Genomic DNA, 25971 nt, shown 5'->3' with positions numbered 1-25971 from the left:
CCCGGCTCTGTGCGCAAGCGTGCCCGGGGCCCCCCCCGCAGCCCGGCCCCGGCTTAACTCCGCTCCCCCCCGCCCTGCCCGCTGCGGAGCCCGGCACCCCCCGGCCGCCCCATGGTGAGTCTGCGGCGGGGGGCGTTGGGCTCGGGGGGGGCACGCGCTGGGGCTGGGGGGGGCTGAGGGGAGGGGAGATCCCACCCGGTCCTACCCCCCCCCCCCCCTTTTCCTGTGTAAAAGCCCGGCGCTGAAGGCGCTGCACAAGGCTGCGGCTGAGCCCTGCCCCATCTCGCCGGCTGGAGAGGTGAGGGGGGCCGGGGGGGGCGGCTTTCGGGGTGTGTGTTTGGGGGGGCGGTGCAGGAAGCCCCCGCCGCTGCTGGGGGGTGCGCGGGCAGCGGGCGGTGCCGGCAGCAAGGGCACAGCAGCCCCCTGGGCGCCGGGAGGCGGCTTTGTTGGCTTCGTTTTTCAAGCCCTTCCCAAACCGCTTTCTCCTCCGGGACCCGGTGCCCGAGCGTGGCGCGGCGCCCAGGTGCGATGGAAGCCGCATCGCGTGCCCGGCGCCGGCAGCGGGGAGGGCGAAGCGGGGCCTTGCGCCCCCCGTGCCCGGGGCAGCGGCCCCCGGCCCGCCGAGCAGCGCCGCGCCTGAAAAGCCCCGGCCGGGCTCTGGATGGATGTCCCGACGTGCTGCTTCCAAGGAAAACGAACAAACAAACCGACCGACCGGCCCTGGACACCGCGAAATGTCCGTCTGACATCTCCGGGCGCTGGTTTCCGAGGGCGCACGCGGCAGCGATGCCAGGGCGCTTCTGGGGCAGGTCCTCGGGGTCTCCGTGCGAGCGCACAGCCCGTGCTCTGCGGGTGAGGCAGCGTCTGGGGGGCTCTGCTTCTCACCGCCCCCCAGCCGGGCTTTGGTGCTGCTCCAAAATGCTCCCGGCTGCCCCGCGGAGGGGAGGACGGAGCTGGCACCCACCCGACACGCTGGGGATGGAGAGCTCGGTGCCGGCCCTGGGCTTTGCTCTGCCCGTATTGCTAGCGCAGCGGCGTGGGCTGAACGGGATCTGTTTAGGCAGCAGAAGCCTTTTCCCACCCCTCGGCATCCCCCGTCCGCGGAGCCTGGGAGCTGCGGCTGGTGGGTGCGCTCCGGCAGTGCCTCCCGCCCGGTGACCCCAAAGCCGCATCCCCGTGCGCCCGGCCGGAGCGTGCCCCGGGCACCCTGGTGTGGGGGGGCTCGGATGTGCGAAAGCCCATCCCGCCCCATCGCGTGTGCCTGTTCTGCAGGGAGGGCTCATTCCCATCGGGACGTGGCGACGCTCGCTCCAAAGGCAGCAGAAAAACAACCAGCGGGACTTCTGCCCACCGAGCGTTCGCCATCAGGTCGTTTGCCGCGTGAGCCGAAGGGGTTTCATTGTTCTCAGGGGCCTGGAGTGGAGAACAAAGGAAATCTTCCTCCGGGGGCTTTTGTTTGTGCTCCTCCGTGGGTTGCTTCGCTGGGATGTGATGCAGCCGGCCCAGGAAGCCTCGTGGCATTGCCTTGCTTTCCCTGCCCGGGTCACAAGAGCCAGCGAGGGGCCGATGCTCGGTGCGTGGCACCTGGCCCTTGGGCTGCTGGTGGCTCCCGTCCTCCCCTCATCATGGTACACGGTGCGGGATGAGCTAATTAATGCCTGCCGGCGGCGCTTTAGGGAAAGCCCTGCTGAATTTACCTGTCTTCTCTGATGGGTGGCTCTGCCGGGATCTCCCTCCTACAGCTCCCCAGGATAAAGAGGCTTTCAGCCGAGCAGGCAGATTAAATCACAGGCTCTGTCAGCCGCCTTCGTTGAGGCTTCACGTGGTGGCAAGTGGCTGGGACACAAGGGACGCCCCACGCAAACCCCTGTCCGGCTGCAAAACCGACGGATCTGATGGTTTAAGGACACGTCCGAGCTGTAACGAACTCCCGGCGTCATTAGGAGCTGTGGCTTGGGAGCAGCGTGGCTTGCTGGACTCTTCCTAACCCTTGTGCTTAATTATCTACATCATTAGAGGCTGCTTTCTCCTCCAGCTCCGGGCAACAATTTAATAGCAACTGCTACAGCAGTGTGCCGAATCCCACAAGGATAGAGGGTAATGGCTCTGTAAATGTAAATACGTGAGGAGGAACGCTGTTGGCACAGGCAGGGCTCTGTGTCGGTGCTAACATCGCCTGCAGGCTGCCACAGGGATCTGTGCGCGGGGCAGGGACTGCCAGTGACCGCAGCGTCCTTCCAGCCCTGCGTCCCTTCCGTCCGTCAGGGGAAAGCCCCTGTTTAAGCCCTTTTACAACTTTGGAATGGCCGTACTGATGTCTTCGAGCCTGGATTTTTCCCGCTTGTGTCTTTCCCGTGCTTACAACCCGCGGGCACGGAGGCGGGAAGCCCGGCGGCTCCCGTCGGGATGAGGAGCCCTTCCCGCGGAGGTGGCTTTGGTACGTGTCCCCTGCCAGAGCCCGGTGATGCTCACCCGCACGGTACCACGTGGCCCGGCCCCGACGTTGCAGTGAGAAGAGGAAATGATTTTACCGGTCACACCACTATCTGCAACTTCTCGTTCTTGTTTTTCTTTGAACTCAGCTCCCCACTTTACTCTTGCGCTGCTTGGATGCCTTGTGCAATTTCTTTCCTTTGGCTGCAGCCCCCGCGGAAGCGTGCGTTTGTTGTGTGTTTTCTAGGAAAATCCTGCGTCTTCTTGGAGGTGGGGGGGAAGGGCCAGTTCCTGCTGATCTCTTGTGCTTCCAGCTGCTGACCCCTTGCGTGTGACCCTGGATGGGGCTGGAGGTTTCCTCTGAGAAAGCAAGGGGCAGCCGGATGCGGCCGTGGCGGTGCCGCCGGGTGTGCTCGGTGCAGGAGCGAGCCCTGGCTGCTCTCGCCGACCTTGCTTTGGACTCGCTGCCGGCTGGGGCTTCGCTGAGCGAAGCCGAGCGGCTCCGACCTGCTGTGGGTGAAGGAGGCGCGAGGAAGGAGGTGGAGCAGGGTGCAGGTGGGGTCAGCATCACTTGTGAGATGCTTGGGGTTTTCCGAATGCCCAAACCACCGCTCTTACGTGCCACTTCTTTCTGTAATGTGGGCGTGGGTGTCAGCACAGAGCCAGGCGTTGTGTTTATTTTATTATTAATTTTTTTTAAGGTGCATATTTATGTGTTAGCCATGCAGAAAGGCACGATGGAGGTGCCTTGGTGGGTGCACTGAACATTGGCTGCTCCGGTGGGGCTGGGGCCCCCCCTGAGGTGCAGGGACCTGTGCCGGGTCCTCTCGTCCCCCGCGTCGGTCGATGCCCCGAGGTGCTCAGGGGGTCCGGTGCTGCCCAGGGACGTGGGCTCGCAGCTCCAAGCCCTGAGAGCGAGCTGGGGCTGGAGGAGCAGCCGGCAGGACTTCTGCAGGCGGTGCCATCGCCTTCGGCTGTCCTAAGGGCTGGGAGCCGGCCGCCTTGTGGGAATCGGGGCACCCTCGCTCCTGGTGCAGTCACGGTCGTTTTAAAGGATGCTGAGCTGGGGGAGGACCCTCTGACACCACGCCTGCAAAGTTATGTCAACAAGTGCAGACTTCTTCCTCTTCTTTTCTTTTTCTTTTCTTTTTTCTTGGCGGGCAAATCAGGGAGCACAGAACCGCCCCAAATCGCACCGCTGCGTCCAGGTAGGAGTGAGATGGGCGCCGGCTGCCTTTTGTAGGGGTTCGTTGCCGTTTGCAGGCATAAAACTGCGCGAAGCCCTCTTGTTGCTGGCTCTCTGAAGGGGGCTTGAACCTGAGCTCACGCCGTTGGAATTCCCCGCTGTGCCGGGAGAGGCTCCTCGCCTCCAATCGCTTCCAGATGCCGTTTCCACTCCTTCAGCTGCTCCTCTTGCAAAATGTCTCCGGCCACCCCTCCCCGAGCTGCCGGTGGTGCTGGGGCCGGGCTCAGCATCCCCGGTGTGCAGGGACGCCTTGGCTGAGCCTGGCGTCGAGCTCCCTGCCCCCGGCTCATCGGGGTGATGGGATGAGCCCCTTTGGGCTGTGGAGCCCGGAGTCAGACCCCGCTCTGCGGTTTGTGCCAGGGCTGGGGCTGTGAAGCTTCTTGCAAAATTTCTGTCTCCTGCTGGGAGCGAGCGCTGCCGAGGAGGGGGCTTTGCTCCGCTGGGAGGTGCGGGGTTGGAGTGCGGAGCCGCCGGCGTCGCGCTGGGTTTCGCAGCCCCAGGGCGATGCTGTCCCCTTCCCTGCGCGCCCACCGCCGCGGTGACGCTCGATGGGCGGCGCGGTGCTGGCGGGGACGCAGCTGAGTGCAGGGAGAGAGCCAGGCACCCTCTGCTAAGTAAGTGCGCCGGGCATGTTCCCAAAGCACGGAAATGCGGGCAGGGGCTGTGATCCCAGGCTGGCCGAGCCCTCTCCCTGCCGGCCTGCCAGCTGGGCATAGTTTTAATTTCCTTTTAAAAACACGAGCTGGGCTGGAGGCCGGGGCTGGCGGAAAGCAGTGGTCTGCCTGCAGCCGAGGCGCCACGGCCGGGGCCGGCTGCGTCCCTGCTGGGGATCTGTCACCGCAGGGACGCAGGCACTGGGCTGGGGACTGAGGCTCTGGTGGCGTGCCGGGGCTGGGGGCAGCACCGCGGTGCCTGCCCCAGGGCATTGGTTGCGCTTTGGGGGACAAGGGGAGGGCGGCTGGGGAGGACGAGCGTCTTCCCATCTTGGTGGGGGTGTTTGGGGCCCCCTGCCTCTGCTTCTTGCCGTTCTCAGCCCTATTTCAGGGGAGGGAACGATGGCGAGGGAGAGGAACCAAATCCACCTTGAGGGGCTTTTTTTTGGGGCACCGCTTTGAGGGTTTGCTGGGGAACTGGAAGTTTCGCAAAATGGAGAAATCCTCCTGGGGGTGGAACTGACTCCCCCAACCCCTGCTTGTCCAGAAACCAGGCTGAGACCCCCTGCCTGCAGGGGGCACGTGCCAGCCGTGCCGCCAGCCCGCAGAGCTTCTCCAGCCCCGCAGCGGGGCAGGGAAATGCCAGTGAATCGTTGAGGATGCCTGATTTGGTTCCTCGTCCTGATGCAAACTTGCATTTCTGGGATTTTGCTGATGGAAAACGCAGCTCTTGGCCTTTTCCATCTCTCTCCTGGATTTTCCTCGCTGCGTGGTGCCCGAAAGCCTTGAGCCCTGTTTGTTTTGCTCTAAAGCTGCAGGCGAGCCCTTTGCTTCTCGGAGGGTCGAAGCACCACCGATTCCCCGTTTGCTTTGGGTTTTGTCCCACGGCGTGCTCTCCCGTTTCGAGAGCCAAGCTGAAGAGCCCGCAGCCCTGCCAGGGACAGTTAAGCTGCTAATAAAACAGTCTTTAATTGTGGTGATTGTAAGGAGATTATTTCCCTGGCCCACGTTCAGCTCGGACAGTTGCTTTGCGTTGTCCCCTTCCCTTGCAGCCAGGTTTTCCTCCCCGGGACGTCGGGGCTGATTTTCCCTGGGGCGTTCCCGTGCTGGGTTTATCTCTAGCTTTGAGGCGGCCGCGGTCCCTGGTTCCTCCGTGGTGTTTGTGGCTTTTGGGGTGCTGGCTACCCGCAGCATCCGTGCTGGCCGGTTTCTCCGTCCTCCGCCCTGCCTGCACGCCCTCCCCAGGCACGTGGAGCTGGTTGAGCAATGCCATCGGCACTCTGCCTCCCCGGGGCAAGCCCAGTGTGCCCGGAGCTGGGTTGGCCCTGCTCTGCGTCCCCTTGGGATGCCGCGATGCTGCTGGCCCGGGGTCTCCCCCATCTGCTCCCCGCAGGGACCTGAGGGCCCCAGCATCCCTGGCCGGGAAGCACCTGAGGGTGCCGGTGGCGCTGCTTGTGTCCACCTGCGGCTTTTTGGAGGCGGCGAGGACCGTCCTGGCCACTTCCCTACCGCCGGGTCACGCCCAGGTGTATCCTCGGAGGGTGTCCAGCTCCTCTCCACTTCCTTCCCTCCGTAGGGCAGGGGACATGGGGACAGGCGACTCCCCACGCCAGGCTTGGGAAGCTGCAAGCTCAGATTTTGCATCGTCCATCCCCGAGCGGCGCCAGCGCCTCCTGCTTTGTCCAGCCTGGGGCGTGCAGATGTGCGCGGAGCCGCCCGCGCCCGGCGAGCACCAGGAGCTGAGCAGCTTCACGCAGCGCAAGGAGTGAGAGGGACTGGGGCGAGAGTGGTCGGGAGAACTGGGGGGGCCGGGGGAGAACGAGAAGTAGGAAAAATGCCCTGAGAGAGGGGATGCGGGGGCATGCGCCGCCGCCACGGACTGTCAAAAAGTGGAGAATTAGAGAGATGGAGAGCACGGGGGTCGGGTGGGCTGTGGGACGTGGAGATGGTGCCAAAGCTCAGGGGAGTGAAGGGAGGCGGGGGTTAAATGGAGCGCTGCCTCCTCGCTGAATTAAGCTGGAGAACAAGGCGTCAGCGCAGCCAGGAACTGCGCCAAGGGCTGGAAAGTCCTCGGGCCCATCCCTGTATGATAACTGCTGCGGCTTCCAAAAAAAAAAACAAAAAGGAATCACAAAGAAAGGCCTGGCTCCATCCCCCGAACGTGTTGTGGCCCGGGCTGGTACCTGGGCTCTGGACCCCAGCCCGCGTTCCCAGAGCAAGGCGCAGCTGCCGTGGAGCTGGGCTGCAGCTCTCCAGGCCTCATCGCTGCGTAATTAACAGTGTAGCTGCTTGATTCAATCTGCATTTACAAGTTAAATTGACAGATTATCTGTATTATGTAAATGCACATTTAAATCTTAATTATTTGCCTGGCTCTCCTCAATGCGTTGGATGTCTGGAAATCAGCCGCTTTGTGCTCGCTGGGTTGGGGATGCTCCTCTCGTGTAAGCACGGAGCTTTTCTAGGAAGCATCTGCGTAGAAAACAAAAATAGTCTTTTTTTTTTTTTTGGTAGCAAAACTTAATTTTAACCCCGGTGCCATGCTCAGCTGCTGCTCTGAGCGGAGATTTTTGCCTGATGTGGGGCACTGCTGGCTGCTGGGCGATGTTACGCATTGCTAAACAGGGCCGACTGCACCCTGACTGCAGTTCCTTGTGCCTCTTCCTTCCCCGGCGATGCTTTTTTGGGATCCCCGGCTGTCATTACTCCTGCGGCCGGGAAGTGGCCAGATGCTATCCTTGTTAAATAGCTGCTAAATGAATAATCTCCTGGATATCTCGTGCGCCATCATCGCTGTTGCCTCCGTCGCGGGGCGATAGCGATCGGGATGACGTGACGGATGTGCCGGGCTTGGAAACGCTCCTGCCGTGCCAAGCAGAGCAGCGGTGTCCGGGCGAGGATGATCTCACCTGGATCGTGTTCCCCTCCCCGCGCGGCTCTTGCTCTCCCTGGGGAGGTAATTTTAAACGAGGGCAATGGCTCAGTGAGGGTCTCGCGATGGCGCTGGAGCACGGACGGACGGACAGACAGACAGACGTCTGAGTCGGTTCAGGTCTGGCCGATGCAAGGAGGAGACTCGCTGGTGCTCGGGCTCCTCTTCCTCAAGAGGTTGTTTGGGGGGGGGGGGGGGGGGGGGGCGGGGGGGGAAGCAAAAACATTTGGAGGTTTTTTGGCAGGGGCTGTTGAAAAGGCGGCGTGAGCGCGAGGAAACGCGATCCTTCCTCCCTGCCCCTGGGAGACGGAGCCGAGCCCGGGGGCAGCGGGGGTGGCACCGGGACTGGGTGCCCGCACAGCCCCCGGGGGGCCGGCACCACCGCGTGCCGTTTTCCTTCCAGCTTGGGAGCGCCGTGGGGAAGAGCAGCCTCACGGGGCGTGCGCTTCATTGTTTGATTTTTGTTTTTGTTTTTTTTTAAAGAAAGCTACTCGATTCGCGATGAAGAGGGAGCGCAGTTTCCAGGAGCAGCTTGTCCTGACGGAGCTGGGGAGGAACAAGCAGTCGATGAATTAAAGATGGGTGGAAAATGAACAAGGGAAAGTGCAACCATCAGCTGGACGGGTAGGAAAACACCGAGCCCGTTCAGGGCTAAACAAATCATTAAGTGTGTGTCTCCTGCCAGGCACAGCAAGGAAAGCTGGGGTTGGGTTTATTCTGTAGCATCTCTGAGGGCTGCAGGCTGGGCATCAGCTCGTGCCAGCACTGCAGAGGGCAGAGATTGCTGATTTTAATCTTTAAAGCTGGGCTGTGCTGGGGAGGTTTTGGGGCAGTTGAGCTTTTGGCTCCCCGGGGGAGGCTTCTGCACGGCGGTGATGCCGTGTCCTCCGGTGCTGGCGTTGGTGGGTTTTTAAATGTTGTTGTGAAACTCGAAGGTGCAGGGAAGAGCAGATGATGTGATGAGAGCTGCGGTTTGAGTCAGTCAGAGGGGTTGTGGTGCTGCCTTGAGAAGGCAGGAGCCGGAAACCACCGGCCATATAAGCCATCCGGAAAGGATGAAATACGTGGTGGGGGGTAAGGGCGAGCTGCCCCTCCGCACCGCCTTTGGAGGTTGTTGCTTGCACGCGGCATCGCTGGGAAGCACTCAGCACCCATGGGGAACGGGCGCGCGGCACAGCCTGCTAGTGCAGAGCCCAGGGAGGAAGAGGAGCAAAATTCGGCTCTTTTTTTTTTATTTATCCCCGCTGTTGTCCATGGGGATGCTCCCCCCCCCCGTGCAAGCTGTAAGGACGTTCATTTCCTGGCCAGGTTAGCTGCGATACTGGGTCACGTCGCCTGCGGCACGTCGTGCTGCCGGGGTCCCTCATGGCATGGCATGCCGAGATGGTAGCCCTTGGCCGGGGAGGTGCCCGAACAGTGTGTTTTTGCCAGACCTCAGGCTGGGAACAACTAATTGCGCTGGTTAACAATGGGAAGCCTTTGAGGAGAGGAGGACGCCAGGAGGTTGATGCAGGGAGCCTCCTCTGGCCCTTTACACCTGGATTTCCATGTGTGAGCCATCCCTGCTCCCTCCTGGGCTGCTCAGGAGGTGACGCAAGGATGCAGGACCCCGAGCAGGGCTGGAAAACGCCACAAAGTGGTTGTCCTGTGGGGAGAAACGATCATCTGCAGCTTGCCAGCATCCACCAGCAGTGATTGCTCCCGGCCCTTCTTGTTGAGCTGGAAATACCTGATTTCGGCAGATCCTCCTGGAGCCCTGCTCCTGCTGAGCAGTTTGGGGAGGCTGATGAGCCTTAATGGGCTTTGATCTGCTGTTACGAGCCTGCTTTGCTATGGGGTCTGCCATCCGGACGGACCCACCGGGGCTACTGCAGAGGAGGAGGCAGCCCCTTGGCCCCCCTCGCAGGTCCGAGCATCCCCGTCCTGGTGCCATGCCACGCCGTTAAGTGCTTTAGCAGGAGCTCTCAGGGGGGAGTTTAGCCTCATTAACAAATCCTATAATTCATGGTTCTAAATAAAAAGACTCTGGCTGCTCTGGTCCTGGCTCGCCTCCCTGCATTAGCTGCATCGCCCTGGGGCGCTGGCTCACGCCTGCTGCTCTCCCTCCGGCCGGGACATCACCGTCTGGTTATCCCGTGCTGTTTCCTGGGAAATGCAGGCGTGCCCAGCTGTTGCACAAAGCTGCTAATCCCCCAAAACACAAAGTCAAATCTGTGGCTGCTCAGGTGAATGCAGGGCTGGTTTGGCTGCTGGAAGGACGCTTGGGCAGGAGGGCTGCTTGCTAAACGGTTTGGCCACTTGCAGCGTGGCCCCAGGTGTGTCTGGCTTGGCTGTGGATTGTGGCAGGCTGTGCTTTATGTGCTCCCCGTACAGAAATGCAGGGTTTGCAGCTGGGTGAACCCCTGGCTTTTGCCAGCCCACCTGGGGACACCCCCAGGCCATTTTCTGTCCCCTCCATCCATAGGAGTGCAGAAAGGGGCTCCTGCTCACCCGGAGGGGACAGCATCACGGGGAGCATCTCCTCTCCTCCCATTCTCGCTCTGTCAGGCGCTCTCGTTGGTGGGGAAAACCCCCTCCAGCGGGGCCGGGGAGGGAAGCTGCACGTCCTTGCGCCGGTCCAGCCTTGCTCCCAAGGGCATCTGTGGAAAGCCCAGACCCGCTCCGCGCTGGGAGATGAGCACCGAACCCTGCTGGTGGGAGAAGCTGTTGGTGATTTCCTTCCTTGCCTTAGTAAATACACTTTCGCTTTCCTCTAGCTGGGATCTAAAATTAGCTGGGAGTTGCGCAAGTGAGCAGCGTGCGGTGCTGCGCCGCCTCTCCTAGCCCGCGTGCCCCAGGGAAGCGTGGCAGCGCCGGCGAGCACCGCGCCTCTCCCATCTGCCTTCCCCAGCTGCAGGGAGCTGGAGATACAGGGTAGGAAGAGCTAAGAGGAGCGGGGAGAGGACGCGGTGCCCCCCCGGTTACCCCTGCACAACCCACGGGGGCAGAAAGCCGCGCGCTCACCGCACCAGCGAGGAACAGCGGGGGCGATGTATGGGACGCGCTCCTGGCGCAATGCGTCGGACTTAGCCCTGGTGTCCGCGGTGTGTAGGAGCACAGGTAGGAAAGCAAGGAAGATGCTTTGCAGGGGGGTGCCGGGCACTGGGAGTTTTTCAGCCCCCGTAATCCCAGCACTCAGCATTTCCCCTCCGAGCACGGGCTGGGGCGTAGCGCGGTAGAAATCTTGGCTCCTTCGGCAGAGGGAAGACGTGGGACGGGCCCCACTCGCAAGCAGAGGGAAGAAAGGCCCTTTTGTTCGGTGCTGGTGAAATGGGATGTTTCGTCACCACTTTTTTTTCTATTTTTTTCTCTTTTTTTTTGTTGTTTTCTTTTTCCCCTCCAAAACTGAATTCTGCCAAAATCGCCTTGATTTTTTGTGAAGCGTTTTGGTTTTGATGGAATGGCGTTATCCAGTGGAAAACCCCAGGGTAGTGGCTTCGCCCCCTGGGACGGAAAGCTTTCCTCTGCAACCTGGGCCAGCTTTGCCTTGCCCCGTGCGAGCAGCTGCCGTCTCGGCCCCCTCTGGGACCACCCGAACCCCAGCCTGCGCTCAGGAGAGCGAGGCTGGCCCACGCCTACCCCTAACCGAGAGCTGAGGGCGGCGGTGGGCTCATCCCAGCCCTTGCCGCAGGCTGCGGCTGGCCCCCTTTCCCCCTTCACCCCACCTGGCTCCTCATTAGCTGGGGTAATTAAGCCAGATGCAGAACAGCTGTCCCTGCCCTGCCGCGAGGAACGCGGTTTCTCTTTCCAAAGCGGCGCAGCAGAAGGGTTTTTGTGCATGGAAACTTCTTGCTGGGGGTATTTTTTTTTTCTTCCCCAAACTGCCTGCGGTGGCAAGGATGCTGGTGTGGCGCCGGCGAGGATGTGGAAATTAGAAAGTTTGGGAAAAGCGAAGCTGGCCGCGAAGCCATGGGGCTAGAGAGAGCTGGAGCAGGGCGGTGCGTGGGGAAGGCACCCGAGAGTCCCGGGGGGCGGGCAGGGGCTGGAGCCCCCCCTGCCTTCTGCAGGAGGAGGCATCACTGGGGACCTGCCAGGGTCTCTGTCCGCTTCCTAAAAGGCCGGGTGAGTCCCCAGAGGGGATTTCAGCAGGAAGGTTCAAGAGGGCTGGGGAAATCCAGCCGCCCCCTCGGTGGGGATTCCTCTGTAAAGCAGCCCAGAGAGGGGCCCGTGCCGGCGCTCGGGGGCGGGGGTGGCTCTGTGGCCGTGCTCTGCCGCACACGATGGCCTGCCGGGGCGGCTCGGGGCAGCCCCGCGTGGCTCCTGCACCCTCGTAGCTACACAAGGGTGGGATCAGCAGGACCCAACGCATCTGCAGGCCGTCACTGGGATTTTTTGGGTGCGTGCTCCCCTGAAGCCGAGTGCATCCTGAGCGTCCTTTGCCCGCTGCCGTTGCGCTAAGGCTCTCCCCGTTTTTCCTTTGCCAGGGGAAGAGAGGATGGACCCGTAGACCCCCAGCCCTCGGAGACCCTGTCCCCTCTGCTCGCATCGCAAGGACGGACCGTAAGTATCCACCGCCTCCTTCCTGCTCCGCGTGGTCCCCCCGCAGCATCCCCGTGCGGGGGGCACCCGGTTCGGCCCCTCCCGCTGCAGGGGGGGCACCCACTGGGGTGGGCTGGGGCCAGGGGGCCGTGGAGCGAGGCTCTGGGTGCAAACGGACGGGTGGGCTGCAGGCGCTGCCGGGAGGGTTACAGGGCACCCTCCACTGCCGTGGGCGGCTCCAGAGAAGGGAGCGTGCGTGGGGGGTGCTCAGGCTCCCCGGTGCGTGTGGAGGAGTGGGACCGAATCCCCCCAGGTGCTGCATCCCGGAGGCAGGGCTGGAGGAACCGATCAGGGAAGCTCCTGCAGGGGTTCTCTTACCCCAGCAGTCGCTGTTTGCCTGCACAGGACAGGATGTGTGTGCCGGCACGGGGGGAGCCCCCGTGGAAGCCGGGGGGCAGCTTGGCGGGGGGCTGAGGTGGCGCTCGGGGGCTGCACGGGGGTGGGGACACTCGCCCTCCAAGGGCACGGCCCTCCCGCTTCCCACGGCTCGTTTCACCCCTTTTCCCCCCTTGCTGTGTTGCCACGGGGCGCGTTGGCTGGGAGCTGCCTCCACCTCCCTGGTGCTGTGGGGTCAGGGTGAGGCAGAAGCCCTCGAGGCACCCGCCGGTACCCCCCTGTGGCTCCCTGTCTCCCCCAGCTGTCCCCAGCTGGCGGCCCGCCAGTGAACGCAGACGGGATGCTCACCCGGAGCATTTTATTTTTGTGTAAAATAAGAAAAGAGCGATGAAAGCCAACGATAAGACCTCCTTGCTGCACAAAGAACCGAGTCGCGGCACTCGCCAGCCTCAGGCGTCATCGAACAAATCCGAATGGATCAGACGGGAGCCACTGCTGTCCTGCAGACAGCTCTGTGCCCCGCGGTGTGGAGGATGCCGGTGGCTGCAGGAGGGTCAGGGCGCGAATTTGGGGGAGGGGGATACCCCAAAGGCTTCAGGTGCTGTGGTACAGCCGCTTGTTACGACTGAGTTTGAGCTCCCGAGCTGAAATCTGGCTTAAAACCAGCAGCATGGAAGAGCGAGTGGGTGAAACTTGTGGGAGGAGCAGCCTGGGCTGCTTATTTTGGAGACCTGCAGCCATGTGAACGCTCGTCCGACCCGAGCCTCTCCCCATGGGGCTATTTGCTCTTCTGGGAGAGGTCTCAGTGCTTTTTGTAATCGTGCTGAAGAGAAAATTTTGGGTTTTATTGACCCTGGATGTGCCATGGGCAGCCAGGGCAGCCCAGGGGTGACCTCTAGGTGCTGTTTGCCAGCTTCCAAATTGCCTTTGTCACAGGTAAATATTATGTTAACGCTCATCTGCCAACAAGGGTTTTTTCCCTATCATAAATCTTTGGTCAGTTTTTTGTTGGGCTAAGATACCACGGGCTAAGAAAACACTGCCTTCCCCATTAGAAAGCTATTGAGATTGTCACAAAGAGCATTTAAAACGGTCTGGGGCTCTTAAAATGTGATTAGTGGTATCTGCCCCAGACTTGCGGGCTCGTGGTGGTGTTCAGCCTCCCAAGAGGATCCCTGCGTTTCCTTCCCAGCTCGGAAAAACCCCGAAGGCCCTGCAGAAGCCGGCTGTGCTGCCGGTGCGTGATCGCAGCCTTTCTGCGGGGTTTTGCCGAGGTGCGCTCGGGATCCCACCAGCAGCTTTGAAAAGCGAGCAGCCCCCGGGGTGCAGGGCGCTCCCGTGCGCCCCATCACCACCTCCGTGGAATTTCCCTCCGTCCCTCCTAGGAGCCAAGCCTAAGGGGACGGCTGCTGCTGTCCCAGCTGCGTATGGGGTGCTGGGGAGCTGGCTCTGCAGCAGGGAATCTCCCCATCCCTCCTCCTCTACCCGTGGCCGGGTCGGGGCGAGCAGTGGGAAACAGCCTAAAAAGCAGCGTTGCCTGGCGGGGAGATGGCTTTTCTCACACTTGGGGCTTCTTCCACCCGAGCATGGGGTGCAGAGGTCTCACCATGGCAAACACCACGCTGCAGCTGGGTTATGTGGCTGGTTCGGTGCCGTGCAGCCGTCTCCTGCACCTCTTTTTGGCAAACCAGCTTGCATTTCGTGCACATCCCCTCGTCCGTAGGAGGGACGGGCATCTCCTCCCGGGTGGGAGCTTCTTGGTCGCAGAGCCGGGCGTCGTGGGGAAGCTGATGCAGCGCGGGTTTAATTCAGCCTGGATTTAAGCGGCAGCCAGCAGCGCTGGAGGTGCGCAGGAATTACAAGAGCAACTCTTGAGCCGTTCCCTCTCTTGTTTCAAGTACCGCAGGGGGAGAGGTCTTGGCAGCGAGGGTGCTGCCCAGCTGCCAAACGCCCTGGCAAGCTGGAGAGCCGGGGGTGCCGCCTGTCGGGTGGCCCCGCCGGGAGGGGAGGGCGCGGGGGGCTGCGGGGGCGGCGATGGAGAGGCCGGGGCACGCAGAGGCAGCGTGCCCCCAGCCAGGCTGCGTGGGGGGATCTGACATCTGACGGATTCCTCTGGTAATTGGGGCCGTAAATCCCGCAGAAAGCTGTTTGATTCCGGATCAGCGCCTGAGCGCTCCCCTGCACTGCGATGCGCGCGCCTGCTGCTGCCAGCACCTGGGGCTTGCGGGGCGGTTTCTCGTTAGCTCGCCTCTCCTGGAGGTCTCGCGGCGCAGCTGAGGAGGGGGGTGAAGAGCTGGGATCAAAGCCCCCCCACGTGGGTTTGTCCCTCTGGGGAGGGTGCGGAGCTGTTTTGGGGCTCGTGGTGGTTCAGCGTGCGGGTGATGGATGGGGGAAGTGATGGTCCAGCTTGGGGCTGGGGGGTTTGTGCTGTCCCGCGTGTCTCCGTCAGGTCTCCGTTGCTAAGTGTGAGTCCCTGGGGGCTGCCAGCGCATCCCTTCCTTGGTGTAATCCCCTCCAAATCCACCTCTGCTCCAGTTTCATAAAACCCCACGTGTTTCTGGGGTGACCTGCTGGGGATGCTCGTTCGTGTTTGGCAGCACAGGGGAATTTGGAGCAGGAGGTGCCCCTGCTCCCGCCGAGGCTGGGGACAGTGGGAGGTGTCCTCTCGCCGAGTCAACCATTGTTTTCCGAATTTCTGGGTTACCATGGTAACACGCAGGTACGGTGTGTTTCTTGGGGTGGTCCTCGGCTGCTGGTGGGATTGCGTGGCGCCGGGACAGGGTGAGGGCATCACACTCCCTCCAGTGCTTGAAATGTATTTTTTTTTTTTTTTTTCCCCAAACGTGGGCTGGGAGCAGCGTGGCCAGTGCCTGCTGCCGCTTTGGTATTTGCAAATCCAACACAGCAGAAAAACGCAACCCTGGAAAGCATCTGCTTTCCACTTTGCAGCTTGCTGTGGTGCTGAGCCCATAAATAAGACGCCGGGGTGCATCCCAGCCCAGGCTCCAACAGCTGGGTACCCCAAACGTGGCGGGGGAGCAGAAAATCGTGCCAGGCGTCACCCGGGAGGTGCAGCCGCAGGGATGTGTGGGGGCAACCGCTGCAGCCCCGAGCCCTCCTCCTGCTCTCGATGCTCTGAAATCATTAATCGCCTAATTGCGGTCCGGGCAGGCGTAACGGCAGGCAGTGAATCGCAGCGTGTCGTGACAGCAGCAATAGCTGTTTTGTGCCCGGCTGCTGCAGCTTGCAGGGCGCAGAGGGAACAGAGCCCCTTCGCTTTGTGTCCACAGGGGAGTTTGCGTGCAGCAGGGGTCTGGCACTGTGCATCCACCGGGTACAAGCCCCACGGGGCTTCCTGATCCTTGCAAACGTTTTGCGCTTCCCTTGTGCTCTCATCCGTTTGATCCACGCTGGTTGCTCTTTGTGCTGAGTTGGGGCAAGAAACCCTGCGCTGAGGTTTTAACCCGAGGCGAGGGCGATGCTGGCGTGGGGCTGGGGAAGGGGAGACCTGGCTGCGAACGCAGGCGATGCATCTGGCGGCGGCAGCGCTTTCAAGTAATCCGAGCGGCGATAACGTTCAGCCTGGGGGTGTTGTGGAAGTAAGTTGTGCAGACATCAAAGAAGGGGGGTTTTCAGCTGCCTCTTTGAGGAGAAGCCCCAAATCTCGCCCCGCCGGCCGGGGATGCTGTGGGGCCAGCGGGATGCTGGAGCATCCAGCCACGGGACGGGACGGGGGAGCTGGCTGGGTTCGCTCACACCTCCACGCTTTGGGGAGTTTGGGCTGCGGATCTGGCACTGCCAGGCTGGGGGAGGCTGAATTATTACCAGAGCCCCTCCTTTGTGGCCTTGGCTGGGCGTGCTCTGTTTTGCTCTGCATTCCCCAAACTGCTTCACTGAGCAGTGCTTGTTTTCCTCGGAACTATTTAGTTGTGTTTGTCTTAGATTAGCTTTGCATAAGGCCCAGCTTGTGCACACAAGCCTGAAAAAAGGATCATAAAGCCTGGAAGGGGAAAAAAAAAAAAAAAGTATTTCAAATAAACCATTATGTAAAAGCAAACAGTGGGGGTGAGAGCTTGCTTTCCCGGTGTCGGAGCATCTCAGGCCGGTGGGAAGGAGAAGCCACTCGCTGCACGGCTCGGCTGCCTGGGTTTGGTGCTGAGACAGAGCTTGGAAGTGGATGGTGTGTGTGTGTGTGTGTGTGTGTGATCAATTCGGGCCACAATGCCCAGCCCTAGGCTATAGCATTGGTGCGGGGGCACCCGAGGGGCATCCTCAGCCTCCAGCTGCACGTTTTCCCTCTGCGATTCGGTGGCTGGTTTTTGCTTGGAAAAATAACCCCAAACAAAACTCTTGCAGGCTTTTTACTTTTCCTCTGATTTAAATCTGTTTATTTTTCGCAGTCACAATGGGGGAAGTAGTGAAAGCTGGGAGTGCTTGCTGTCCCGATTGCTGCCTGGGTCCCTGGGAGGCTGCAGCCTCCGGCAGGGTGCTGGCCCCACTGGGCTCTGCTTGGCCTCAGAGCCAGGGGATCCCTTCGCAGGGGACACGCAGGGACTTTGTCCCCGAGCAGAAGGCATGCGTCAGGCTGGGACCTGCCATCTTTTCCTCCCTGCTCGCTCTGGGCCTGGGGATGCAGCCGTGTCCCTCTCCCTCCCTTCAGATTCCTATTGCATCCCTGCTGCTCTTGCAAGGAGGGGTTTGCAGTCCTCATGGGGTGGGATGGGTTTTCCAAGTGTGCGGGGACTGCTGGCACTGTGAGCTGGGGGCATCCTTGGTTTTCTCATCCTACCTTCTCATCCTACCTATTTTTTTTGGGGGTATTGACACCAGGTGTTATCCAACAGTTTATCTGTATTTTGTGGAGGAGATAAGATCCAGCACGAGACAGGTAGTTTCCCAAAGCGCAACACCTCTTGTTCTCATCCCTTATCACCAATATCGAATGCAAATAGTTTTCTGTGCTTTATATCCTGCCTTGTTGCTTGCAGCACCATTTAGTTGTGCTCACTGCTCTTTCTTTTCCGGTGCTGCTGATAAGGGAGGTAAGAGCCTGGCTCCTGCGGGTCCATCTTGGACCCTGCTTCCTCTTTTCCTTCCTTTATTTTGCTAGTGATGCCCCGAAAGCCCCAGCAAACACCAGCTGCACCATCACTGCTGCGCCAGGCGGGGGCCGGGTGATGGGTGGCCACGCTGGCGCTTCCTGGGGCAGGGAGGCGCGACGTGCCCTTGAGCGGCGCTGGGTGCCCTCCCGTGTGACTAATCCCTCAAGCGCCTCCTTGCCCTCTTCCGAGAGGCAGCTGGAGACAGGCCGTGCTCGTTGCGGGGTGCCCGAGCCGAGCCGTGCCCGAGGAGCTGCCGGGAGCCCGTCTGCGTGTCGCGGGTGGAGCGGGAGCCGTCCCCGGGGAGCGATTGATCGGGGAGCGGGGCTTCCTCCGCGTCCCCTGCTCGGCAGGTGGTGCCCGAAGCTTCTCCCTCCTGGTAAGTTCATTCTGCGTCCCCGCAGCTCCGTTGGCACCAGTGGCCAGCCCCGGTGTTTGCGTGGCAAAGGGGTGGCTCGCCCCGCTGCCCGGGAGGGGGGCTGGTCCCTCCTGCCTGCTGTCACACTTCCATCTTTACGATACGTCTCTTTTACAAAGCCTCTGGGCTTTCTCCAACACTGGCTGTGATGCTGTGAGAGCCACTGGGATGTCCAGGGGCATTTGGGGAGCATGGCCAACACCTGCCAGCATCAGCAAGATGGAGATTTTGACGAAGTATGAGTTAATTAGGGGGCAGTGTCGGGGCATGAGCCATCACCGAGCACCCAAGCTGGTGATCGGGGCTCGCTCCGCTAGCAGGCACCCACCCCGTGGCAAGTGAGCATCACACACCACTGGGGAGGGCCTTGTTAGTCACTTCAATTAGCCACAGGAGGTGGCTAATTAGGGAAGCCTCCAGCTGAGATGCTCCCGCATGACCCGGGACTGGCTTTGACCACAGCCGTTTGCTGGCTTCTTCTAGGAGCACGAGGGTTTGGAGGAAGAAAAATTCACCCCGTTTCCAGTGCTGGTGTGTGTGCTAAGCTTACGGCCCCCCTGCCACGGGGCTTCCCCGGGCTGGGATGCTTGGATCGAAGGCGTTGGAGGTTTCCCAAGTATGTGACGTGCTTTGCTCTGGGGCTGTTTTGCTGCTTCTGTGCTTTCTGCTTGGCTCGGTGGGGCCGGGCTGATGCAGTGGTGGTGCTAGTTGAGAGCCCGAGCTCAAAATTCCCCCAATTCCCCCAAAGTCATGTGTTAGCGAAGGATGTGCTTAACCTCCCCCAGGGTCATCGCTGTGGGCACCGAGGGTTAGAAACTAACCGAGTGTTAGGGCACGTTGTGGTTCTGCGATGTGAGCTGCAGGCACAAGCTCACTTTTCCTCTTTAACTCATTTTTCTTTCTTAATCTCTGCGTTCATCCGTACGGTGGAGGCTCCTCGGGAACCTTTTTTTAATCTCTTTTATAAAATCCGGGTGAACCAGCTATAGAAATGAAACCCTTGATGGATGTGGGTCAGGGAAACCCGTATTTAAGTGGGAATAACCCAGGGGGCAGCCGCCTGTGGGGAGGTGCGGATGGGTCCCGCTCCTCCCAGCTGGAGGTGGTAGCGCCTTGCGGCGTGGGATCCCCTGGTGGGCAGGGGGAAAGCCTTCCCCATGCTGTTTTTTGGGGAAAGGCCTGGTTTTGCCTGGCAGGTCTGACACAATGCTTCTCTCTCTCCTTGTTCCAGGTGACCGGCGGCAGCCGCGATGAGAGCTTCGGCCCTCAGCTGATGCCTGCCCTGGCGATAAAGATGATCAACAAGTCCCGTGAGTTCCTGCTGCATCCCCCCAGACCCCTGCTGTGTCCCCCCCCCCTTCCTTCCCCAGCCTGCGTGTGGTGTCGAGCCCTTCTCCTCGGGGATCCCCAGCAGGGATGGAGTCAGGGGCCCCGGAGTTTGCACTTGAACCCAGGCCCGTCGGGGGGCAAGGTTGCTGTCGGCTGCAGCTCTCGCAGGGATTTTCTTCGGGTGCGACGTGTGTCACCGGCACAGCCGCGGGGGAGTGAGCGCCTCAGGGTGGCCTCCGCGGCGATGCCTGTGCCGTTTGGGGACAGGCTCACGGGGCTTCGCTGGGGGCTGCAGCCCCTCCGTCTGGCAGGGGTGCTGTTTGGGTGCTCCCCCTTCTTTGCCTGCAAACACAGCCCCGTACCCACGCACGCTTGGTTTTCTTTTCTCTCCCTCCTCCGCCTGCCCTGCCACCGGCCCCCCAGAGCCCAGCACCTCTTGGCACTGGTTTGGGGCTGGGGGTGTGTGCCTGTTTGTGGCAGGCTTTGCCCTTCGCTCGTTTGTCCTTTGCGTGCACCGTGCCAGCATCCGCGTTGCTCCTCCAGGTGTCCCAGCCACCCTCGGGTCAGTGTGAGAAATACGGGGTGGAGCGCGGGTGCGGGCACCAGAAAGAACAACATGTTTGTGTCGCTTTTGACGCAAACCGTGCCAGTCGGCACGAGGAAGAGAGGTGGTGAGCTCTCGGCCTGGCCCAACAAACCTTTGTGGTTTGGACTCCTGCCCTTGGAGGAGCCGCTCTTCCTGGGGACTGTGCCAGCAGGGCCCCCGCCGCTCCCTGGGGACGTGGCTGGGCACGGAGAGAGCGCGGCATGGAGGGGGGCGTTGGCCAAAGTCAAACCATCTGGGTGATGGGTCTGCCAGGACGTCCTCAGAGCCCGGGGGGATGCCGCCGCATCCTCAGGGCCTGCTGGTCCTGGTTGTTTTGTCCCCAGGGGCGCGGTGCCGGCTGGCTCCAGGGTGTGAACATTTGGGAGTGCGGCACACGAGGCCAGGAGCACCTTGTGCAGCACGTGGCTGTGGCGGGGACTGCAGGCGGGCGCAGAAACTGAAATGTTTCCTAATGCTGACATCCACTGGCCATGCTGAACATTTCTGTCAGGGGTGCTGGAAAGCCCACGTGCTTCATGCCTTCAAAGCTGGGCAGGTTGTAGCTGTGCAAAAACCTGATCGAGGAGGAAAATCCCTTAGGAAGGGAAGAATGTCCTGCATATCCCAATTTTCCTTCTCTTTCACCCTTTTCCTTGCAGCCTTCCCTTGGTATTGCCACATCCTCCTTTCCCTGTTTCCCTCCCCGCTGGGGGGGCGCGGGGCCAGGCAGGGTCTTGTCCCCTTGCCAGTCCGCAGCAGCCTGATAACATTTTCTGTTCCCCTCTCTCCCGGCACACAGGAGGGAAGATACTTGGAGTGCTGGCACTGTTTCTGGTGATGGTGTGGTACTCGATATACCGGGAAGACAGGTACATACAGCTGTGAGTGTATTTTTTAAAGTTTAAGGGCCTCCTGCCCTTTCCTTTGCTCTTGGGGCCAGGAGCATCTTGGTCCCCGGCAGACCTGGAGCCCGTCCCTCGTGGGGGACAGCTCGCTCCCCACGTCTTGCCGTGGAGACAACTGGGAGAGGCCCGAGGTGGGGTGGCAGTGCCCTTGGCCCCTTCTGGAGGAGGGGGGCAGATGCCAGGTCCCCCTGTAGTCCCAAAGGTGCCCAAACCCCCGTGGGCTGGACACCGCCAGTATCCTGCCGGCAAGGACGTGGGGTGTGATGTGCCCCACAGCCGGGGTCTGTAGCCAGTTCTGGTGTTTTCCGAGCTTCTGGAGATGGGTGACAAAGGGAACCCTTTTAACTGGCACTTCTTGTAACTACTTCCCTTGCAGCTTTTATTTCCCCATGCAAGAAAACAAGACGGTGTGCCCTGTCGGAGAGGTGGAGAGGAAGGCGGCACAGCTCATAGGGAAGTGAGTAACGGGGAGGGGGCCTGGGGGCCGCGGAGCTGGGCCCACCCCCTCGGTCTCACTGGCCCTTTGCTCCTTGGCAGCTACACGAGGGACCACCCGCTCTTCTTGCAGCTGAAGGACTACTTCTGGGTGAAGACGCCGTCGCTCTATGAGCTGCCCTACGGCACAAAGGGCAGCGGTAAGAGCTGCGCGGCCGCCTCGGTGCCCGGCGGGCCGGACATCTGTCCGTCCGTCCTGCCTGCCTGTCTGTGGGCTTCAGCTGCATGACTTGCTTTGGGGTTGCATTCACATGCATATCTGTCCGTAAAATCACCTCCAGGTTGATCTTTTTGGCTGTTTTTCATTCCGAGCAAACTGTGTCAGCTTGTGTTGAGACTTTAGGGTGTTCCTGCTTCCCCACGTGTGTGTTCCCTACAAAAGGAGGGGTACATGTTTTATTGATCCCTGCTGAAGGATGGTCCGGGGGGCTGGGATTAATGCCCATATAGAGCCTGGCGGGTATGGGGCAGGCACCAGGGCACTGAGGTGGCCATTGTCACCTTCCCCTTGCCATTGCTTTGCAGAAGACGTCCTCCTGCGCTTGCTGTCGGTCACCAGTTACTCGCTCCCCGAGAGCATCCAGAGGTAATGCTGGGGAGGGGTTGGGGTTTTTGTGTCTCTTTCCACGACTGCTCTCCTCGAGGGAGCAAATTTGCATGCACTGTTGTGCGAGGGGTGAACTGTCCCCTTCTGGCTCTGCTTGCCTGGTGGCATCACCAGAGACCTGGGGACCAGCTCAGTGACCTGGGGACCAGCAGGCACGCAGGGATGGTGAATGGAGCACGGGAAGCTTTGTAGTCTGTGCAGCACAGGGTCAAAAACCCCTGTGAGGGTTAACGACCTCTTGTTGAACACATCTGGTTCAGAGGGTGCTTTTTGCTCACAGCCTGAAGTGCCGGAGGTGCGCGGTGGTGGGCAACGGGCACCGGCTCCGCAACAGCTCCATGGGGGAGACCATCAACACGTACGACGTTGTGATCAGGTACAGCCCTGGGCGTCTGTGTGACGTTCACCCCTGCCCAGTGCCACCCGCAGGTGCTGAGCACGCGTCGCTTGCTGCCCGATGTCCCCACGTCCCGTGTCGTCTGTCCCCGTGCCCCAGGCTGAACAATGCCCCGGTCCACGGTTACGAGCAGGACGTGGGCTCCAAGACCACCATGCGCCTCTTCTACCCCGAGTCAGCCCACTTCAACCCCCGGACAGAGAACAACCCCGACACGCTGCTGGTCCTGGTGCCCTTCAAGCCCATGGACTTCCAGTGGATGGAGGCCATCCTCAACGACAAGAAGAGGGCAAGTGTGATGGGGACCTGGGTCCACCATGCCCCCGACCGTGCCAGGGCCCAGCTCTGCCTGGATCCCGCCCGCCGCAGGGGGTTCAGCCCTTAGTGGGAGGGCAATGGGCATCTCCATCCTCTTGCAGGTTCGAAAAGGGTTTTGGAAGCAGCCCCCGCTGATCTGGGATGCCGACCCGGAGCAGGTGCGCATTCTCAACCCGTACTACATGGAAGTTACTGCTGCTAAGCTGCTCAACCTCCCCATGAAGCAACCGCGGAAGGTCAAGCAGGTGAGGGGGGTGGCTCCGCATCTGTTGAACGTCTCGAGCGGTGCCGAACGCAGGCTGCTTTGGGGTGTGTGTGTGTGTGATCATTAACAGGCTCAAACCTGACAAAATGACGCTTTGTGGACGCTCCAGCCCTGGGAGTGCTCAAGGCCAGGCTGGATGGGGCTTTGGGCAACTTGGTCTGGTGGGAGGTGTCCCTGCCCGTGGTGAGGGGCTGAAACCAGAGGATTTTTAAGGTCCCTTCCAACCCAAACCAGCCTGAAATTCTGTGCTGCACCCTGGGGGAGGATTGGGTTTTCCTAGAATCATAGAACAGCTTCTGGTTTTGGGGCTGACCCAAAGGCTTCTCCGTCTCCCTCCAGAAACCAACCACGGGGCTGTTGGCTATCACCTTGGCTCTCCACTTCTGCGATCTGGTGCACATCGCGGGCTTTGGGTACCCCGACTCGGCCAACAAGAAGCAGACCATCCACTACTACGAGCAGATCACGCTGAAGTCCATGGCTGTAAGTGTCCCCCCCTTTCCACTTCATGTCCGTGACCTCCCCCCCCCCCCAGTTTTACAGCCCTGGGGAGCGGGAGGGCTCGGATGAAGGTGTGGGGTCAACTCAAAGCTGTCCTGCGCTGGGGGGGCCGACAAGGCGGGGGTGCTGGGAGGAAAGGGCACGGCTCCCCTCGGGTCTCACCACCCTCCCGGTGTCCCGCAGGCTTCGGAGCACAACGTCTCGCACGAGGCGGTGGCCATCAAGCGGATGCTGGAGCTGGGCCTCGTCAAGAACCTCACCTACTTCTGACGGCGCTGGGGCCGCGCAGGGTCACGTCCCCGTCTCCCCCACCTTGCAGCCCCCCAGCGGTGGCCCTGGAGGAGCCGGGGGGAGGGGGGGGGGGCAGAACATCGTCACCACCTCCCCTGGACGCTGGGAGCAGGGTGCAGGGGGCTGGGGCCGCGCTGGCTCGCGGGTCCCCGGGGGCGCAGGGAGCCCCTCGGCTCTTCCCCCCCCAGCACAGCCAGGGAGGGGACGCGGGGACGCGCGTGGCACCGCTGCCAGTGACTTTTCTTATGGAAACACTGAAGATAACGAGGACCTGAGGGGGGAGGGATTTTGGGCGTAGGTGGGGGGTGGGGATGAGGGCACGGGACCTCCCTCCCAGCGGGACTGGGGGGCACACAGGAGCCCCTCTCTTTAATTCCCTCGTATTCGGACGAGGGCCCTGAGGAGGGGCTGATGTGGGGGTCCTGGGGGCGTCCCCTGGGTGCAGGAGCCTTTGGGGGCTGAGTTGCTGCCTCCTCCCTGCCCTGGGCACCCCAGTATTTAATTCCTTCCCCCCCCTCCCACTTTTTTATTTTCTTTTTACGTGTTGGCCCAGCCCCGTGCCTTAGTGCTGGCGCGGGGGCTCATCCCCGCAGCCCCCCACCCACGGTGCCTGGTGTCGGGGTCCAGGGTGGCCCGTGGTGGGGTGAGGGGGACGGGACACGGAGGTGACTCGGTGCGCATTAATTTAATTAATTTAAAAGATTATTTATCGTGGGGCCTCCCCAGGTGCACTTCTCCCAGTGGCCTTGGGGTGGGGGGGGTGCTTTTGGCTCCAGGGATGCTGGGATCAGGATTTGGGGGCTCCCCCCCTCTCCCAGGGGTGCCTTTCCCCACCTTGCTTGCCTGGGGCCCCCCCTGTCCCCGGTGAGGCCGGGTCCTGCAAACCCCTGGTTTGGGGGGGGGGGGGGGGGCACCCTGAGACCCATGGACCTGGGGGTGCCGGGGGGCTCCCGCTGGCTCCCAATAAAGGTCCTGGTGAGTCCAGGCTGGGTCTTCCTGTGCCAGGATGGGGACAGGGGCAATGGGGAGGTGAGTGGCACCCCGGTTGTGTGCAGCCCTGCTGTGTGCCCCTGGGCCATGTCCTGGTGTCCCCATGCCCGTGTCCAGGTCCCCGTGTGTGTCCTCAAGTGTCACTGTGCCCAGGCTGCGTCTGCGTGCTCGTGTCCCCGAGTGCCCCAGCCCCTGTCCCTGTGCCCACAGGCACCCCAGCCCATTGCTCCAGGCTCTGTCCCCGGCACCGTGTCCTCAAGTGTACCTGGGGGCCGTGTTCCTGGGCTCGTGTCCCGGTGAGTGTGTCCCCAGGCGTCCCAGCATGTGTTCTGGGATCCTTGTCCCTCCCCACAGAGGGCCCTTACCTGCTGTGTCCCTGCTGTGTCGCCCCACGTCCTGGCTCCTGCAGGGACGGAGCCGCAGGGCCCTGCCAGCGGCCGCCCCCGTGCCTCGGTTTCCCTGTGCACCGAGCCCCCGCCGTGGGGTCCTCACCCCCACAGCCTCCCCACCCTGGGGACGTCACCGCACACCCCAAGCTGCCGGGGGGAGGAGGTGTCACAGCAGGAAGAAGGGGCACGGGAAGCGGCAGCATCCTTGTCCTCGTCCCCTCCCGGCGCGGCCATCAGCCCAGGCGTGCCACGAGAAACACCTCTTATATTGCCCGCGATACAGCGCGGCGAGGCCCTTCCCGGGGGCGCTCGGGGGGTCCCCGTCCCCGCTGGCGTGTGTCCCCCCCCACCCCCCATCCCACCACCACGGGACCCCCCCGAAACGGACTCTATAATTATGGACACCGAACACCAAGAAGGAAGGAGAGGAGCCGGGGGCGAGCGGAGCGGGGAAGCGGAGGCGAGCGGCTGGGTGGGTGCGGGGGGGGGGCGTTCGCTGGGACGGCGGCGGCCCCAAACCCCCCCCCCCCCCCCCCACCTTTTGGGGATGGCGCCGCATCCTCGGCGGGGTCGTGCTCAGCGTGCAGTGGTCCCGTTCCCCCCTGGCACGGCCCTGCCCTGGGGGCCGGGTCCCGGCTCTTCCACCACCGGCGTGACCGTCCTAGAGCGGAGAGCCCCCGGCCCGCGCCCCGCGGGCGTCCCCGGGGTTCAAACGTGCGTCTGCATCCGCCTCTGCAGGGGCCGGCTGGGGTCCGAATTTTGGGACGAGGACTGGGAATGGTGGGAGGAGGACGCGGAGGCTTTGCTGGCCTTGTCAAACTGCACGTAGCCGTCCTGCTTGCCGCTGCTGCTGATGCTGCTGTCGCACTGCGTGTCGAGGAAGGAGCTGCTGTCGCTCATGGAGCCGCGCTGGAACTCGCGCTCGCACAGCTCGATGGAGCTGCTGCCCATGCCCAGCACGAAGCGCTGGCTGTAGTCGTAGAGGCGGCTCTGCCCGCTCAGTGTGCTGTAGATGTTGGTGAAGGACATGCCCGTGGGCACCCGCTGCTTGCCGGCAGGGCGCAGGTCCGCCGGGCAGCCCGACAGCGAGATGGTGGGCGTCGAGTGGTGCTCCTTGAAGGTGTTCACGCTGTAGTAGCCGTTGGTGGGGTCCTGCAGGGGTGGCGTGGTGGTGTTGGTGGGGATCAGGGGCACCCCAAACTC

General features: G+C 61.8%; 2 protein-coding genes across 15 annotated transcripts in view; one reads left to right on the top strand and one right to left on the bottom strand.

Annotated features, from left to right (window-relative positions):
• ST3GAL4 (ST3 beta-galactoside alpha-2,3-sialyltransferase 4) lies at positions 1–24108 on the top strand. Of its 11 annotated transcripts, none has more exons than XM_066981256.1 (13): positions 1–114; positions 7748–7888; positions 11728–11803; positions 18927–19005; positions 20410–20479; positions 20892–20972; positions 21053–21150; positions 21536–21596; positions 21898–21993; positions 22114–22303; positions 22434–22577; positions 22937–23080; positions 23282–24108. In XM_066981256.1, the coding sequence occupies exons 2-13, from the start codon at positions 7854–7856 to the stop codon at positions 23366–23368; spliced, it is 1161 nt and encodes a 386-aa protein (XP_066837357.1). In that variant the 5' UTR covers positions 1–114; positions 7748–7853; the 3' UTR covers positions 23369–24108. The 11 variants fall into 11 exon arrangements, with proteins under 11 accessions (XP_066837357.1, XP_066837355.1, XP_066837358.1 ...); XM_066981254.1 differs by having other exon boundaries at positions 20410–20491; XM_048063528.2 differs by lacking the exon at positions 1–114 and adding an exon at positions 183–298 and having other exon boundaries at positions 20410–20491.
• A 1132-nt stretch (positions 24109–25240) lies between these two features.
• KIRREL3 (kirre like nephrin family adhesion molecule 3) overlaps positions 25241–25971 on the bottom strand; it is a 317031-nt gene continuing 316300 nt past the window's right edge. For all 4 annotated transcript variants that reach the window (XM_066981245.1, XM_066981246.1, XM_066981247.1 and 1 more), the window contains one exon: positions 25241–25920. In XM_066981245.1, coding sequence (XP_066837346.1) covers positions 25477–25920 — 444 coding nt within the window. In that variant the 3' untranslated portion in view covers positions 25241–25476. The remainder of the gene's footprint in view (positions 25921–25971) is intronic.

Source organism: Anser cygnoides, chromosome 21 (genome assembly GCF_040182565.1).
Source record: "Anser cygnoides isolate HZ-2024a breed goose chromosome 21, Taihu_goose_T2T_genome, whole genome shotgun sequence".
Taxonomy (NCBI): domain Eukaryota; kingdom Metazoa; phylum Chordata; class Aves; order Anseriformes; family Anatidae; genus Anser; species Anser cygnoides.
Note: the sequence above shows the minus strand (reverse complement) of the source record. Positions and strands in the feature narration are given on the sequence as shown.